Source organism: Hypanus sabinus, chromosome 8 (genome assembly GCF_030144855.1).
Source record: "Hypanus sabinus isolate sHypSab1 chromosome 8, sHypSab1.hap1, whole genome shotgun sequence".
NCBI lineage: Eukaryota > Metazoa > Chordata > Chondrichthyes > Myliobatiformes > Dasyatidae > Hypanus > Hypanus sabinus.
Genome location: NC_082713.1, coordinates 160162720 through 160181041, shown reverse-complemented (window position 1 = coordinate 160181041; position 18322 = coordinate 160162720). Strand labels below are relative to the sequence as shown.

Genomic DNA, 18322 nt, shown 5'->3' with positions numbered 1-18322 from the left:
GTATTCTAAAGGGATAATGATACAACCGTGGCTGAGAAGGGAAGACAAGGGCAGCATAAAAACAAAACATCGGGCATATAACATTGCAAAAATTAGTGGGATTGTAGAGGATTGGGATTTTAAAATCCAAAAGAAGGCATTTAAAAAAGCCATAAGGCGAACAGTTGAAATATGATGGTAAACTAGCCGATAATATAAAAGAGGATACTAAATAATTTTTCAGATATATAAAGAGTAAAAGAGAGCTGAGAGTGATATTGGTCACTGGAAAATGTGCTGAGAGGTAGTAGTGTAATAGGGGGACAAAGACATGGTGGATGAACTTAATAAGTATTTTGAGTCTGTCTTCAGGGTGGAAGACACTTCCTAGCAGAATGCCAGAAATGTGAGAGCAGCAGGGGCAGAAGTGAGTGTCATTGCTGTTACTAAGGAGAGGGTGCTTGGGGGAACTGAAAAGTCTGATGGTCAACAAGTCACCTGGACCAGATGGACTACACCCCAGCATTCTGAAAGGGATAGCTGAAGAGATTGTGGAGGCATTAGTAAAAATCTTCCAAGAATCATTAGATTCTGGAATGGTTCCAGAGTTTTGAAAAATTGCAAAGGTCACTCCACTCTTTAAGAAGGAAGGAAATTATAAGCCAGTTAGCCTTATTTCAGTGGTTGGGAAGATAGCATTATTTAGAATGAGGTTTCAGTGTATTTGGAGGCACATGATAACATCGGCCAAAGCAAGCATGGTTTTTCTTAAAGGAGGGATCTTGTCTGACAAATCTGTTGGAATTCTTTGAGGAAATGACTGGCAAGATAAACACTAGAGTCAGTGGATGTTGTTTTATTTGGGTTTTCATAAGGACTTTAATACGGTGATGCACATGAGGCTGTTTTATTAAGATAAGTGCCCACAAATAGAAGATTGGCTGGGAGGCAGAGTGGGAATAAAGGGGGCCTTTTCTGGTTTGCTGCTGGAAACTAGTGAGGTGCTGTAAGGGGTTGGTGTTGTGACAGTTTCTTAATTGATGGCTTTGAGGCCAAATTTGTGGATGATCTGGAGAGGCAGGTAGTGTTGAGGAAGCAGGTTGTCTGCAGAAGGACTTGGGCAGACTGGGTGAATGGTCAAAGAAGTGGCAGGTGAAATACAGTGCAGGAAGTGCAAAGTCATGCGTGTTGGCAGAAGCAATAAAGGTGTGGACTATTTACTAAATGGTGAAGAAAATTTAAAAGTCAGAAGTGAAAGGGAACTTGGGAGTCCTTGTGCAGAATTTCCGAAAGGTTAACTTACAGGTTGAGTCAGTGGTGAAGAATGCAAATGACATGCTAGCATTAACTTCCAGAGGACTGGAATATAAATGTAAGGATGTGACGCTGAAGGCTTTGGTCAGACTGCACTTGGAATATTGTGAGCAGTTTTAGGACCCTTATCATAGAAAAGATGTGGGGGATTTGGAGGGGGTCCGGAGGATGTTCATGAGAATGTCCCAGGGACGAAAGGGTTAACACATTGAAGACCGTTTGTTGGCTGTGGGGCTGTACTGGCTGGAATTTAGAAGAATGGAGGTCTCAATGAATCCTATCAAATATTGAAATGCCTAGATAGAGTGGATATGCAGAGTGGGGGAGATTAAGACCAGCGGGCACAGCCTCAGAAATGAGGGGCGTCCATTTAGAACAGAGCTGAGGAAAGATGTTTTCCGTCAGAATCTGTGGAATTCATTGCTTCAGACAGCTGTGTAGGCCAAGTCGCTGTGAATATCAGAGAGGCTGATAGGTTCTTGATTAATCAGGGTGTCAAAGGTTATGGTGTGTGTGTGTAAAAGCACTAACCTTAACTGGAGCTAATTTTGTTTTTGCAAATTTGTGTGAGAAGATTTTCATGGTGGTCCGAAAGGCCTGTAGTATGTGGTGTACTGTTTCATGTTGTAAATCTAAAACCAGAAGTGTGTATGTGAGTGAGAATGAGTGGTGGGGACGACGAATAGTGATGTTACATGGACCATTTGTTTGGAGACTACTTTCGAGCGCCCTGTACATCAGACCACTCTTACCCAACATTATAGGAACTGGGAGAGAGAGGGTTGGCTTCTCTGTTTTTTTTACATCCCGGCGCTACACTTCCCGAATTCGACGCCTTATCAATTAATATTCATCGTCAGTATTTCCAAGCCGACCTACAATGCCCGCGTATACAATTGGCAACGTTCACTAAAATCCAACCTTTCCGACGTGAGAAAACGGCCGCTGCTTCGGAAAGTTTATTTTAATCGGACCGGGATATCCGCAAACACTCCGTTCGAGGAGGTGCAGCGGTTTCCGAGTGAAGATACTCTGGTGGTGATGCTGTGTCAAGGTGGGCGGTTACACGGATTGCAGTGAAACGGCCGTGTTACTACTGCTGCACTGCAGATATCCCCCGACAAAGACATCAACAAACCCTTTAATGTCTCTGCTATCGCTGGCTCTGTTAGTTTTGTCCATATACTTGTGAAAAAAACCCAGAAAATCTCGAAATGACAAACGCGATCGGGCGCCCATCTGTTTCCAGGGAATAAGCTCTCGGGGGTTGTGCTTTGAACCAGGATACGGAATGAAAAAGGGTAAACAGTCCCTGTCTTCAGGCAAACGTATTGGGAAGTGTTTGAAAAGGCAGAACACGGCGAGTATGACCAACATCATCAGCAATGTCCTTAAAAAGAGGAGCTGCATCGCGCGGACCGCTCCACGGCTGCTATGCACTCTGGAACCAGGTGACGCCTCTTCTTGTTGAAAAGAAACCACAGTAAAAGAGCGATCCGTAAGGAACATCTTGTAAATCGTGTGCATGTCCTATTGTGTGGAGGGTCCAGCCCAACAGCGGAATGCCAGGAGTTTAATGTCGAAATGGCACCGCCGCAAGATCCATTTCCCCCAAGTTTAAACAATGCCCTTGCTTCTGTTTTTAATGCCGGGATGAGGGGAGGGGAGGGGAGGGGGCGAGTTATAATCGCGGCTCAATGGGTCTATTGTGTCCATTAACAATGCGAGGACCAGCGAGTGGGTGTATGTGCATCAGCCGGTTAGGTTTCATGAGCGGGGTGTTTGCGGATCTGCCGGTGCCCGGGGAAAGCTTCCCTAGACGGGGGTTTTGGATCGCAGTGACAGGGAAGCGAAGTCCGATGGCAGCAGGTATGGCGGAGAAAGCGGTGAGCCGGGAGGCGGTGTGTATGAGGCTCCCTTGTTTGCACAGGGGAGCGGATGGATGGTTGGCGTTTTGCTTAAAGGAGGGAATGCTGGTGGCGGGGGTTGCAACAGAAAAAGGCAGGAAACTCTTCAGTTTTCACCAGCAAGCCGTGTACAATGCGGAACCGTGAACCTCTGGCGACCGCAGCTGCCGAAATACGATTTGGCCCGGCGGAATGACGAGCGGTTTATTGATCTGCGCACGCATTCGGCAGCGCCCGTGTCCGGGACATTCAGCACCTGCTGTTCCGTGGACAGTTCAAAATGGGCTCCCTGCCCTTCCTGCAAATGGCCTTCTATAAACTGCCCATCTTTCCGACCCCAGAAAGCGGCCGAGAAGCTGGCTGTTGGTGTGGCGAGGAGAAAGCAGACTTGTTATCTGCCCCATAGCGTGATGCTTCGCGAGAGCGCGGCGCCGTGACCGTGATTTGACGGTGGCTGCTGGAGAATACAGCTGTTGTTTTGACGGACAATTACTGCGGAACAACCGTCTTAATAGTATATTCAATGAAACGAGTCTGCTCCTTTTCCTTATATAAGCACCACACGTATTGTAAGAATTTGCACGTTTCTTTTTGGCGCTAATATTTCCTCTGTTTCCCCTCCGCTTAGGAGTCGATACAAAGTTGAAATTTACAATCGAACCATCTCTGAGCAAGCACGGGTTTCAGCAGGTACGGAACTCTCTTTGACACGGTCCCAGAACTAAGATACTAGAGTCATAATTGGGATGTGGGAAAGTGGTTAAGGGTATAATGTAGGTGACCGGTAGGGAGAGAACTTGCTGCCCAATGCCCTCTTGAAAATATCTTAGTTCCTGTTATGATTTTGCCTCCCTCACGGCATTTGCTCAGATAATGAAACAGTTGGCATTTTTAGACTGACGCAACCCCAAGTTTTTGTGAATGAGTGGCAAGTAACATTGACATAAACTGGCTATCTTCAACAGAAGAGAGACTCCAAGGCAAAGCAACTATCACAGATGCTGAAAAGCTGGAAGAAGTACTCCAATATTTGACAATCATCTGTAAAAGCAGATTGACCAGTCCTGCAACTAGCGAGGCTTTTAGATGACGTCCTTGGCCACACACACACTTTAGTAAGAGTTTGGCCCCCGAAATGGGTGTGTTGCTGCCAGTTACATTAACCACTTCAAGCTGCAAAGTCCATGACTTTTAATGACAGAGGGACGGACTGCAAACTATATTCTTTTCCAAGTCAATTTGACTGGGTTGTGTGTGCTTACTTACTTGCTGCCTGTTCCACCACTAGTGTGTAGGGGTAGCAATGAAGATCCTCCATCTCCGGCAGCGTTCAGGACTTACGTCATCATGTCAGGAGCTTCCTCCCAGTTTTCATTACTGTCGGTCCTGCAAATCCACTAGTAGAGATTCAGGAATACCATCGCATACACAGATATACAGTAGAAGGTTTCTCAAATGCATCTCTCCCATCTCCCGCACATCTGCCCACCACCCCACTCGGGTAGGGTTCCCCTTGTCCTCAACTACCGCCCCACCAGCCTCCAGGTCCAACGTATAATTCTCCTTAACTTCCACCACCACCAACGGAATCCCACTACCAAGCACGTCTTTCCCTCCCCCCTCTTTCTGCTTTCTGCAGGGATCGCTCCCTGCATGACTCCCTTGTCCACTCGTCCCCCCTCATCCCTTCCCACTGATCTCCCTCCTGGCACTTATCCTTGTATGCGGAACAAGTGCTACACCTGCCCTTACACTTCCTCACTCACCACCATTCAGGGTCCCAGAAAGTCCTTCCAGGTGAGGTGACACTTAACTTGTGATTTGGCTGGTGTGGTATACTGTACCCGGTGCTCCCGGTGTGCCCTTCTATATGTTGATGAGACCCGACACAGACTGGGAGACCATTTCGCTGAACACCTACGCTCGGTCTGCCAGAGAAAACAGGATCTCCCAGTGGCCACACATTTTAATTCCACGTCCCATTCCCATTCTGATATGTCTATCCATGGCCTCCTCTACTGTCAAGATGAAGCTACACTCAGGTTGGAGGAACAACACCTTATGTTCCATCTGGGTAGCCTCCAACCTGATGGCATGAACATTGATTTCTCTAACTTCCGTTAATGCCCCTCCTCCCCTTCTTACCCCATCCCTGACATAATTAGTTGTTTGCCTGTTCTCCATCTCCCTCTGGTGCTTCCCCCACCTCTTTCTTTCTCCCGAGGCCTCCCATCCCATGATCCTTTCCCTTCTCCAGCTCTGTATCACTTTTGCCAATCACCTTTCCAGCTCTTAACTTCACCCTCCACCCCCACCCGGTCTTCTCTTATCATTTTGCACTTCCCCCTCCCCCCACTGCTTTCAAATCTCTTACTATCTTTCGTTTCAGTTAGTCCTGATGAAGGGTCTCGGCCCGAAACGTTGACAGTGCTTCTCCTTATAGATGCTGCCTGGTCTGCTGTGTTCCACCAGCGTTTTGTGTGTGTTGAAGGATTCTTCATTGCTGTTTCCATAACAATTTTGTTTGACCAGTCGGGGTTAGCCCTGAACTGAACCTGTAAAGCCAGAGGACAGATGGACCACTCTTAGTCTGTCCTTTTACCCCTTGACCTGTTTGGCATGGGTCAAGAGCCAAAGCATAAAGCCCGACTCCAGCCAACATATGTAGCTCTCCAGATCCTGAGGCACACAAGCTTCCAAACTCAACAACAAGGTCATGGTCCTCCTGGAGGTAGGGCGTGTATCAAAGTTCCTTAATTGTCACTTGGTTAGGGTTCTGAAAAACTCAAACCATGCATATTGTAAGGGCACATTCAACAAGAGCCAAACCAAAAACTAAACACCTCCTGCTGCAAGGCAAAAAAAAACAATGAACAATCAAAGAATGAGTGACCAGATCAGACAATGAAAACTTGACAAATAGTAGGAGCAACCAGTTGCATGAAGACAAAGTCTATTTAACCTTAACACTTTCAGACTGGTAACTCATGTAAGACCCAGCATACCAGTGGAAATATCCATGCATAGATGAGAGATCAGGTGAATATGAGCACTGCCAATTAATGTCCTGACAGATTGTACTTGACTCTAATGTTTTGACATGTCAAATACTTTTAAGAATACAATGGCTTCATTGTCATGGGAAGTTGAGAACTAGCACAAATCCCCACAGGGCAATCAAACCTATCTTTACCAGCATCAATAGTTGGGATGCTTGGAAATTTTTGATTGGATGAATGATTGGAAAAAGGATTTTACTTCAAGATGAAAATTGCAGTGATAGCTAAAACAACTTAAATACTTTTTTACTGAAGCTACTTTGTAGAATTAACTGCTAACTATGCCTTCATTTTAGTGGTATGATGCTCTGAAAGCTGTTGCTAGATTGCCAACGGGAATACCGAAGGAATGGAGGAAAAGGGTAAGTGATTCCCAATTGTAAAGACTCTTTCTATATCTTTAGTTAACAAGTATTTATCAATAATAATACTTAAAGAGTTATTTTCATCTTCAGTGGGCATATTATGCAGTAATATGTGCAATCAGGGTCTGATTAGGAACAGTCAACATGGATTTGTGTGTGGAAGGTCACGTTTGACAAATCTTATTGAATTTTTTGAAGAGGTTACGAGGAAAGTTGATGATGGTAAAGCAGCGGATGTTGTCTATATGGACTTCAGTAAGGCCTTTGACAAGGTTCCACACAGGAGGCTAGTTAGGAAAGTTCAACCGTTAGGTATTAATGTTGAAGTAGTAAAATGAATTCAACAGTGGCTGGATGGGAGATGCCAGAGAGCAGTAGTGGATAACTGTTTGTCAGGTTGGAGGCTGGTGACTAGTGGTGTGCCTCAGGGATCTGTACTGGGTCCAATGTTGTTCGTCATATACATTAATGATCTGGACGATGGGGTAGTAAATTGGATTAGTAAGTATGCAGATGATACTAAGGTAGGTGGCGTTGTGGATAATGAAGTAGGTTTTCAAAGTTTGCAGAGAGATTTAGACCAGTTAGAAGATTGGGCTGGGCAATGGCAGATGGAGTTTAATGCTGATAAGTGTGAGGTGCTACATTTTGGTAGGAATAATTCAAATAGGACATACATGATAAATGGTAGGGCTTTGAAGAATGCAGTAGAACAGAATGATCTAGGAATAATGGTGCATAGTTCCCTGAAGGTAGAATCTCATGTGGATAGGTTGGTGAAGAAAGCTTTTGGTATGTTGGCCTTTATAAATCAGAGCATTGAGTATAGGAGTTGGGATGTAATGTTAAAATTGTACAAGGCATTGATAAGGCCAAATTTGGAGTATTGTGTACAGTTCTGGTCACTGAATTATAAGAAAGATGACAACACAATAGAGAGAGTACAGAGAAGATTTACTAGAATGTTACCTGGGTTTCAGCACCTAAGTTACAGGGAAAGATTGAACAAGTTAGGTCTTTATTCTTTGGAGCGTAGAAGGTTGAGGGGGGACTTGATAGAGATATTTAAAATTATGAGGGGGATAGATAGAGTTGACGTGGATAGGCTTCTTCCATTGAGAGTAGGGGAGAATCAAACAAGAGGACACGAGTTGAGAGTTAGGGGGCAAAAGTTTAAGAGTAACACAAGGGGGAATTTCTTTACTCAGGGAGTGGTAGCTGTGTGGAACGAGATTCCGGTAGAAGTGGTAGAGACAGGTTTGGTATTGTCATTTAAAGTAAAATTTGATAGGTATATGGACAGGAAAGGAATGGAGAGTTATGGGCTGAGTGCGGGTCGGTGGGACTAGGTGAGAGTAAGCGTTCGGCACGGACTAGAAGGGCCAAGATGGCCTGTTTCCGTGCTGTAATTGTTATATGGTTATATAATATAAAGGATTATTATTACTGATTGCAGTTGTAGCTCCAGTTGTAACATAATCTTCAAGTTTGCAGTCTTCACAATTTGTGACAATGGTAATAGAGAGACAGCATTTAATTTGGATCTGGAGTATATTGATTATTTCATAAGAGTTTGTAAAGGCCAGGACTCTTGAGAAGGAACAGCTAAAGTCAGGTGTATCAGTATTGTAGTGGAGTAAAGGAAATTACAGAGGCACAAAAGAGGAGCTGGCGAACATGGATTGGAAAGGAACATGAGCAGGGATGAGGACAGAGCAGCAATGGCTGGAATTTTTGGGAGCAATTTGGAAGACACAGGATTTATACATCACAAAGAAGAAGTAGTATTCCAAAACCAGGATGATACGACCATGGCTGACAGGAGACGTCAAAGCCAACATAAAACCATGTTTTTATAAACTACAGTATTCACTATCCTCTCATTGTCCACTTTCTCTTCCCTTCCTTAGTTCATTATAAACCATCCATTGTTACGTGTATTTTAGAAACAGAAAACCTACAGCACAAAACAGGCCCTTCAGCCCACAAAGTTTTGCCGAACATGTCCCTACCTTAGAAATTACTAGACTTCCTCATAGCCCTCTATTTTGCTAAGCTCCATGTACCTATCCAAAAAGTCTCTTAGAAGGCCCTGTCGTATTCGCCTCCACCACCGTTGCTGGCAGCCCATTCCACATGCTCACCACTCTCTGCGTAAAAAACCTACCCCTGACATCTCCTCTGTACCTACTCCCCAGCACCTTAAACCTGTGTCCTCTTGTGGCAACCATTTCAGTCCTGGGAAAAAGCCTCTGACTATCCACACGATCAATGCCTCTCATCATCTTATACACCTCCTCAAGATTTTTCTCTTGTAATAAAGACCAGATCCCTAATGATAAATATGGCAGGAAAATTGGAAGAAAAGAGTAAAGTTGTTTCACATAAGAGGAGTTTTTGGAACACTGAATGGTAGGCAGGACATAATAAAGGAGCAATTGTTACATTCCTATGGTTGCATAGACAGGTGTTGTAGGAGAATGAAAGAATATTGTGTTAGCTGTGGAAGTGCTCTCACAGTAGAAAGTAGTCAATAGCCTTCCCTATGGAAATGTAGGAAGAGAAACTGAGGAAGGGAAGGGAAAGTGAGGATAATGGAATAGAAGTTGGAAGTAATGTTGATGATTTGTAGAGTCTGGTGAGAACAGAGTAACATTCCTCAGTTTCTAAACAAAGAGGTAAGTGGAGTGGAGTTGCAGCTGATAGGCAGTGGGGTGCAAGTGATGGTGGTGATAAGGGCAGGTGGAACAATATGTTGGTGGACATTTTGAGTAGGACTAGAACAACACTGTGTCCCTCCAATCCCACAGAATAGACTCGACCAGGTTGGATAAGGAAATGTTTCCAACATTGCATGCCCAAAACTTACCAACCCTAACTTGTGCTTCTTTGGAGCATGGAAGGAAGTCGGAAAACTTGGAGGAAATCCATGCGGTCATGGGGAGAATGAATAAATTCTTTACAAACAGTGTCAGGAATTGGACTGTAATCTGTAGAGCTTTATGCTAACAGTGTCTTTGTAAAGGGATTGGGCATCTCTCGTTTCACAGATGCCGGCTTAAAAATTCTGCAATGTATAGTAGATCAACATTTTTGTGCATTGTGGAACAGAGCGTTAACAAAATAATTGATTGTATTATGAGCATTTTCTCTGAAATTATATTGTGGCCATCTGGGCATAAGCAGTGATGTCAAGCAGCATTCATGATTCATTTGACATCTTGGCCTTTTCTCCTTGGAGTGACAGAGGATGAGAGGTGACCTGATAGAGGTGTATAAGATGATGAGAGGCATTGATCATGGGGATAGTCAGAGGCATTTTCCCAGGGCTGAAATGGCTAGCATGAGAGGGCACAGTTTTAAGGTGCTTGGAAGTAAGTACAGAGGAGATGTCAGCGGCAAGTTTTTTTATGCAGAGGGTGGTGAGTGTGTGGAATGGGCTGCCAGCAATGGTGGTGGAGGCGGATACGATAGGGTCTTTTGAGAGGCTCCTGGATAGGTACATGGAGCTTAGAAAAATAGAGGGCTATGGGTAACCCCAGGTAATTTCTAAAGTAAGTACCTGTTTGGCACATCATTGTGGGCCAGAAGGCCAGTATAGTGCTGTAGGTTTTCTGTGTGCTACTACTTGTGAAATATTGTTATGCAGTGATAAGGCTCATGAGTGTCAGAAATACACCTTCAACAATGAAACAAGAAGACCTTAATTAGAGTAACACGTACAAAATGCTGCAGGAACTCAGCAGGTCGGGTAGCATCTGTGGAAAGGAATTAACATTTGAGACCAAGACCCTTCATCAGTACCCTTCACCTTAACTGGTGTGGTTGAGGGCTGCTGCAGTATCACTTATAACTGTCACCTCCCTGATGCTCTAATGTCATATTGTACACAAATAGATCTTTCAGCTCATTGAATATTTCTATCTGTCATCCATCCATCTATCATCATTTGCCCACGTTCTCTTTAGCTCCCCCCCGCCAACCTCCCCCACAAGGCTGACATTCATTTATATAATAGGGGAATTTACATGGGCAGTTAATCCACCAATGCACGTATCTTTGAGGGGGTGGGAGGAAACTGGAGCGCCAGGATAGAGAATGCAAACAGCACCTGGGATCAGGATTCAAACTGGTTCTCTAGCACTGTGCGGCAGAGGCTTCACTAACTGTGTCACTGTGCTGCCCACTGAATTAGCTGGAGTGGAGTCCATGGCATCAGCCATCTGTTGTCTTCAATGCAGAGGCTACTTTATGTTTCATTAGAACTACCAATTGTTCCAACCACTGTTGTCTCCTCACTACCAAAGTTCAGGGCCATCTCCCATCTAATGACCTCCGCTATGTTCTCCGCGGCTGGCATTGCAATGTGATGACTCACCCCATCCTTCTCCCCCCTTCCCCCCCACCCCCTGCGTCCTGTTCCTGGACCTCTGCCAATTTCCTGGTATTCACACTCCAATACAATCCCCACTAACTTTCTCTGTGATGTTAAGACCATAAGACCATTAGACATAGGAGAAGATTTAGGCCATTTGGTCCATCAAGTCTGCTCCACCATTTCATCTTAGCTGATGTAATTTTCCTCTCAGCTCCAATCTCCTGCCTCCTCCCTGTATCCCCTCATGAATCTATCAATCTCTGCCTTAAATATACATAAAAACTTGGCCTCTATAGCTGCCTGTGGCAAAGAATTCCACAGATTCACCACTCTTTGTCTAAAGAAATTCATAAGATCATAAGATATAGGAGCAGAAGTAGGCCATTTGGCCCATAGAGTCCGCTCCACCATTCAATCATGGGCTGATTCAATTCTTCTAATCATTCCCACTCCCCTGCCTTTTCCCCATACCCTTTGATGCCCTGGCTATTCAACAACATATCTATCTCTGCCTTAAATACACCCAATGACTTGGTCTCCACAGCTGCTCATGGCAAAAAATTCCACAGATTTACCACCCTCTGACTAAAGTAATTTCTCTGTATCTAAATGAATGTTCTAAATGAACGTCCTTCAATCCTGAAGTTGTGCCCTCATGTCCCAGACTTCCCTACCATGTGAAATAACTTCACCATATCTAATCTGTTCAGGCCTTTTAACATTCAGATTGTTTCTATGAGATCCCCCTTCATTCTCCTGAACCCCAGGGAATACAGCCCAAGAGCTGCCAGACGTTTCTTATACGGTAACCCTTTCTTTCCTGGAATTATTCTCATGTATCTTCTCTGAACCCTCTTCAATGTCAGTATATCCTTTCTAAAATAAGGAGCCCAAAACTACACACAATATTCCAAATGTGGTCTCACGAGTGCCTTATAGAGCCTCAACATCACATCCCAGCTCTTATATTCTATACCTCTAGAAATGATTCCTCCTCATCTCTGTTCTAAAAAGATGTCCGTCTAATTCTGAGGCTGTGTCCTCTGGTCATAGACTCCGTCACCATAGGAAACATCCTCTCCACATCCACTCTATCAAGTCCTTTCACCGCTTGATAGGATTCAGTGAGGTCACCCCTCACTCTTCTGAATTCTAGAATAGAAGAGCCACCTAGTGATTCCAGAGGCATCAAATGCTCTTCATATGACATGCTATTCAACTCTGGAATCATTTCCATGGACTTCTTTGAACCCTTTCCAATCCTCTCTAAGATATGGCCCAGAACTGCTTACAATATTCCAAGTGAGGCCTCACCAGTGCTTTATAAAGCTTCTACATTCCATCCTTGCTTTTATATTCTAGTTAACGTTAACATCACATTTGCCTTCCTCACCGCAGACTCAACCTGCAAATTAATCTTTAGGGAATCCTGCACAAGGACTCCTAAGTCCTTTGCACCTCAGTTTTTTTTAAAAAAATCTCTCCATTTAAAAAAAATAGTCAACCTTCTCATTTCTTCTACCAAAGTGCATGACCATATACCTCCTGACACAGTGTTCCATTTGCCATTTCTTTGCCCATTCTCCAAATCTGTCCAAGTCCTTCTGTAACCTCTCTATATCCTCAAAACTACCTCCTCCACAGGCTTTCATGTCATCTGCAAACTTTGCAACAAAGCCATCAATTCCATCATCCAAATCATTGATATACTATGTAAAAAGAATCAGGTGCAACATAGACTCTTGTGGAACATTACTAGTCAACCAGAAAAGGCTCCCTTTATTCTCACTCTTTGCCTCTTGCCAATCAGCCACTGCTTTATCCATGCTAGAATCTTTCCTGTAAAACTTATAGCTTGTTAAGCAACCTCGTATGTGGCATCTTGTCAAAAGTCTTCTGAAAATGCAAGTACTGTACACAACATCAACCGATTATTCTTTGTCCATCCTACTTGTTATTTCCTCAAAGAATTCCAACAAGTTTGTCAGGCAAAATTTTTCCTTGAGGAGACCATGGCCTACAGCCTATTTTATCATGCGCCTCCAAGTACCTTGAAACTTCATCCTTCATAGTCAACTCCAACATCTTCCCAACCACTGAGGTCAGACTAGCTGGTCTATAGTTTCCTTGTTTCAGACTCTCTCCCTTCTTGAAATGTGGCATAACATTTGCAATTTTCCAGTCTTCTGGAACCATTCCAGAATCTAGTGATTCTTAAAAGATGATTACTATTACTACTTACTCCAATATTGACTGTACTGGAGATCTTGAATATACTCTTTTTTGCATAGCTTGACATATACAAATATTTCACCCCACCTGATGTCTTGAACCTCATATACAGAATAGCTCAGTCTAGGAACTTGTGCAAATATTGAACTGGTGTCTTTTTATCATCATCGTTATGTCCCATGTCATTTGACATGGGCAATCATGGTCTTTGATCATGATTGTTCTTGGCAAATTTTTCTTCAGGAGTGGTTTGTCTTCTTCTGGGCAGTGTCTATAGTTACTAATTTAAAGGGAATTTATTAGCATTTTACAAATTCCGGATTGCTGTTTCTGCCAATCAGTTAGACATTGAAAGTGCAAAACATTTATAATGATCATCCCGCCTAATTATGTTGTTTTTCTTTTGGTTGGAGTCAATTCTTCCCCATTATGTCTTGATGAAAAGCACTAGGATGTTTTACTATCATAGAGACAGTGCATATATATCTTGTTTAATCTTTAAGTAAGCAGCATATCCTCTATGTTTTCGCAATAGGAAATATCAATGGTCTAATAATTCCTTAATTGTATGCAGTTTGAAGTGAAAGGTACTATTACAGATAATCAGACAAAACATCAGACATTTGACCTTCATTTTAATTGATGTATTGTTGTAAACACACTTTAAAAATGATAGCACATAAACTGTATTTTTCGTGTGAACTATTAATAGTGACGGAGAAATAATTTAGAATATTAAATATACAGAATTTTGCTGATAAACCTTTTTTTAATTAACTGGAACTATACATTTAAAGTAATTGAACTCTCTGGTAACTTTAATACCTTTATCCAAATCTCAGTTTCATTTTGAAAATGTACAGTCACTTTGGATGTTTCCAATAGATCAGTTAAAACTGCTTTAGTTTTAACAGTGTGTGTGTGTGTGTGTGTGTGTGTGTGTGTCCCCTTTAGATAATCTTCTTTAGTGTGCTTAATGTTTATTATAATCTACTTTTCCTTGTGGAATTCAGGGTTTTATTGAACTGTCTGCTCCCTTTCAGGTTTGGCTGACTCTGGCAGACCATTATTTGCACAGTATCTCAATTGATTGGGAAAAGACAATGCGGTTTGCTTTTAATGATAGAAGCAATCCTGACGATGATTCCATGGGCATTCAGATTGTGAAGGTACATATACCCCAACATAATTACTTACAAATTTAATATTTTTATTGTTCCCATTCTAGTACTGCTGAGGTACGTGGAGAATACCATATGTGTGTGAAAATATTTTACAAGTGCAGGTGTTCCACAAGAGCAGAAATTTTCATTTTGAAACTTAATGCATTTTCCAATAATGTATTTCAATGTTTGTACAAATTAGTGAAGCAGATGGTGCTGGAACAAGCCAGAAGTTCCACAACAAGCTAATGAGTAAGGGGAGGTTTTGTTCTTCTGCAAAGTATAAGACTCAGGCACGCTGGCTATTGTACTTTGCATCTTTTTCAATTGCGTCCCAGTGTTGGACAGCAGTGGGATATGAATTTTCTGCAACTCTTCAGCCGCTGTGCTGGGAAGTCTGATGCAGTAAACTCATTCATTTCAATGGAGAGGAATATGAAGACTAAGAATTAATTCTTAGTTTTGAATGAACTAAGTACAATGTTTTTCTGCTCTGAAGGGTTTCACTGTAAAACTTTTATTAATTTCAAATTGTTTCAGTGAATTTTAAGATTTTATAACAATGCAGTAGAAGACCATTCAGCCAATCAGATCCATTCCAGCTTCCATGGCAACAAGCCCATTATAGCCCCATTGTCATTGCCCTTACTTCCTAATACCTCTGGAGTTTACTCCCTCTCACATATACATCCATTCTCTTTGTCATTATCCTACAATAAAGGGCAATTTACGGTGGTCTTTGTAAGCTTTAAGTTACAGTATACCAATTTCACAGATTACCCAAAGCATGGAGAAATAATAAGTAGTTTACTTGACAAGTGACAATGACATTTGAAGCATCTATCAAACTGTTGATCTGTCGTTAGAGTTGAAACACAGACACTCTTGATTGATATCTTACCCCCTCTCTCATTACCTAAATTCACTTTTCAATGAAAGTCACAGATCCCTGCCTGAAAATGTCCATCAGCATTAAATCCAAACCAAAGAATACAAATTTGTATTCCAACCGTATCAAGCTGTTGACAGAAATTATGGAGACCTGTAAAAGTATGGTAGGTGTTTACGATGCTGGAGCTGCCTTGAAGCTCACTGCCAAAGAATGGCACTAAAATCAGGGTCATACGCTCTCAGTGGTGTGGACCGATGTGTACAGAGTATACAATCAATACTCATTTCCAGGTACAATGAAATTTCTAAGCTGTTATCTTTCCATTACACAAAAATCTAATTGTCAGATAACATTTCCAACAGCTGTCTATTCTTATGAAAACAAATTATTTCGTGGTCAATTAATTTCTCTGGTACTTGAACTTAAACCTCTGCTTATCTTTCCATGTTTTTATTTATCTTTCAAAATAAATCTGTTGATGCTCTTGATCTCTGCGGGATGTATAACTGGCACAAAATGGATGTCAATATATCCTAGCAGCACTCCTTTGATATGACATGTTATTGTGACCCTAAATTATATATTACATAGAGTAGGTTCTCAAATAATGCAGATGCTTATAGGAGGCTTCTACTGTACTGAGACATTTAGATTGTTTTTGTATTGGATGAAGGCTGAAGTGCAGCGTGCTTGTGAACACACTAAGCAAACTAATTAGGAAATAGATAAAAGCAGACAATGTTTTACTTATTAAATTTGCTTTCGGGTTCTAAATGTCCTGTTTCAGCATTGTATCTGTCATTGCAAGGGCACCACTTATATTACTCATCCCTCCTTGCTGTTAGGACATATGAGTCAACCAAGGTAATTTAGACTTCAACCCACCTAGCAGAAATTTGAGGAAAATTAACTCTCCACTCATCTTGCACAACACGCAATTTGCACTGTCAATAGGAAGATGGAGTGCATTTATATTATTATTGTGGTACAGTAGGGGGCCATTTGTCTGTTCTGACTTCTGCTAGAGCAATCTCCCTAGATTCATTTCCATACATATTGTCCAGAGTATTTCAAACCATCATTAAGTACCTTTATCAAGTATCTTTTTTATCTGAGTGAGGAGAAAATAGTTAAAATTACAGATGCCTTATTAATCCCACTGTTAGCAAAGTCTTAAGTCTTGTGTGATAGAGGATGAACTCTGAATCTCTGCAACCTAACTCGTCGTGACCCATGCCTTTCCATTGCACTTTCTCTTTAACTGTAACATGGTTTTCTGCATTGCAGTGTGATCGGATTAATCTTTTTATTAATACCATTGCACCAAAACAGAACATTTTCACCAGCAGCACAGGCAAAATGCTGGAGGAACTCAGGAGGTCCGGCAGGATCTACGAAAAGGAATAAAGGGGTGATGTTTTGGGCTGAGACCCTTCATCAGGACTCCATCAATATTGCCCACTTACTCAGCCATTGATTCAATTTCTCCATGTTGTGAGAGCCACCAAGGCCGTAAGCTCTGGAACTGCTTTTCTGCTTTTTTGTTTCCCCTCTCCTTTTAAGATGCTTAATAAAACCTACTGCTCTGACTAAACTTCTAGCCATCTAACTTAATATCTCAATACCTTCCCTCTACATTCTCACACAGGGTCTCGATCGGAATATTTCCTGTCCCTCTACTTCCACAGATGCTGCCTGGCCCAATGAGTTCCTCTGGCAGTTTGTTATTAATACTATTGTACGCAAAAAGCACTTAGATTTATGACTATTAGGTTTATGAGTTTCTATAATGTGCATAAAGAGTTACTTAAACATGTACTTGTCTGTCTGAAGGATCTTCACAGGACAGGGTGCAGTTCTTACTGCGGGCAGGAAGCAGAACAGGATCGAGTGGTACTGAAGCGGGTCCTTCTGGCCTACGCGCGTTGGAATAAATTTGTTGGTTACTGTCAAGGCTTCAATGTGCTTGCAGCACTCATATTGGAAGTGATGGAAGTAAACGAAGGAGATGCACTGAAGGTGAGTGCAGAGGCAGAGAATGATCTTGTTGATGCAGTTAGAGATGAAAAACTTATCTAAATATTGCAGTGTCACATTCATGGGAACTTGTGCTTTCATTGTTCGATATTTGCTCCGAGCAGCCCCCTAATTGGAGCTCTGTCATAGGTACATGATAGGTTTCTAACTGAAACCCTATCTTTTCTTAAAGGCACAAGATGAAAAAAAGAACAGAGTTTGTAATTATGCAGTGTCTTCCATGTCCTTGCAGGGTTACCCAAAATTCTTTACCCTTACTGTTTGAATGTAGGAACCTGGTTAATTTGACTATTGCAAGTTTCCTTGAAGAACAATATGATAACAACTAGGTAATCTATTCTTTAGTATTTATGAGTGGGGAATAAATATTGCCCAGACACTCAGAATAAATGTTCAAAATAATGCAAAGTAATCTTCAGCTGAGTGATTAAGTTATACTTCAATGAATGTGTCAGTCAGTCAGTGGCATCGACACCAGGCTATGAGGCGAGTGGTCCCAGGTTCGAGCCCGGCCGGCTCCTTGTACACTTTCCACGCTGGGTTGAGCATCGAGCTAGCAAGTTGACTCGTAAAAAACAGATAAAAGTGTTAAAGGTTGTCACGCAATGCGCCACAAGGTGCAGGAAAGAACAGTAGCAATGCATGTCACCTGAAAAAGTTATTTATCATATGTGACAGATCTGGAACCTTCCTTGGTTAACAGTTATTGTTAAAACAAGGCTGACCCTTCAATATTTAATCATTCAGGATAATCATAATTGACTAAAGAATAATGTGCCTTGACTGCAGTTGAGTATCTCAAATATAGAACTGCGCTTCCCCAACTTCATACAAGTCAGGTCAATGGGAGTAGGCAGTTTAAATGATTCAACACAGGCTAGATGGGCTGAAGGGCCTGTTTCTGTGCTGAACTTTTCTATGACTCTATGACTATAATTGGAATCAAGGAATAAAACCAGGACTGTCATTTGTATGAATGTGAAAAAGTACCCTGCA

At 42.2% G+C, this 18322-nt stretch overlaps 1 protein-coding gene across 1 annotated transcript in view; it reads left to right on the top strand.

Annotated features, from left to right (window-relative positions):
• Positions 1–18322, top strand: part of LOC132398658 (TBC1 domain family member 30-like) — a 70162-nt gene that overhangs the window by 16627 nt on the left and 35213 nt on the right. Inside the window, exons 3-6 of the mRNA XM_059978383.1 lie at positions 3829–3890; positions 6556–6621; positions 14278–14403; positions 17123–17308. Coding sequence (XP_059834366.1) covers positions 3829–3890; positions 6556–6621; positions 14278–14403; positions 17123–17308 — 440 coding nt within the window. The remainder of the gene's footprint in view (positions 1–3828; positions 3891–6555; positions 6622–14277; positions 14404–17122; positions 17309–18322) is intronic.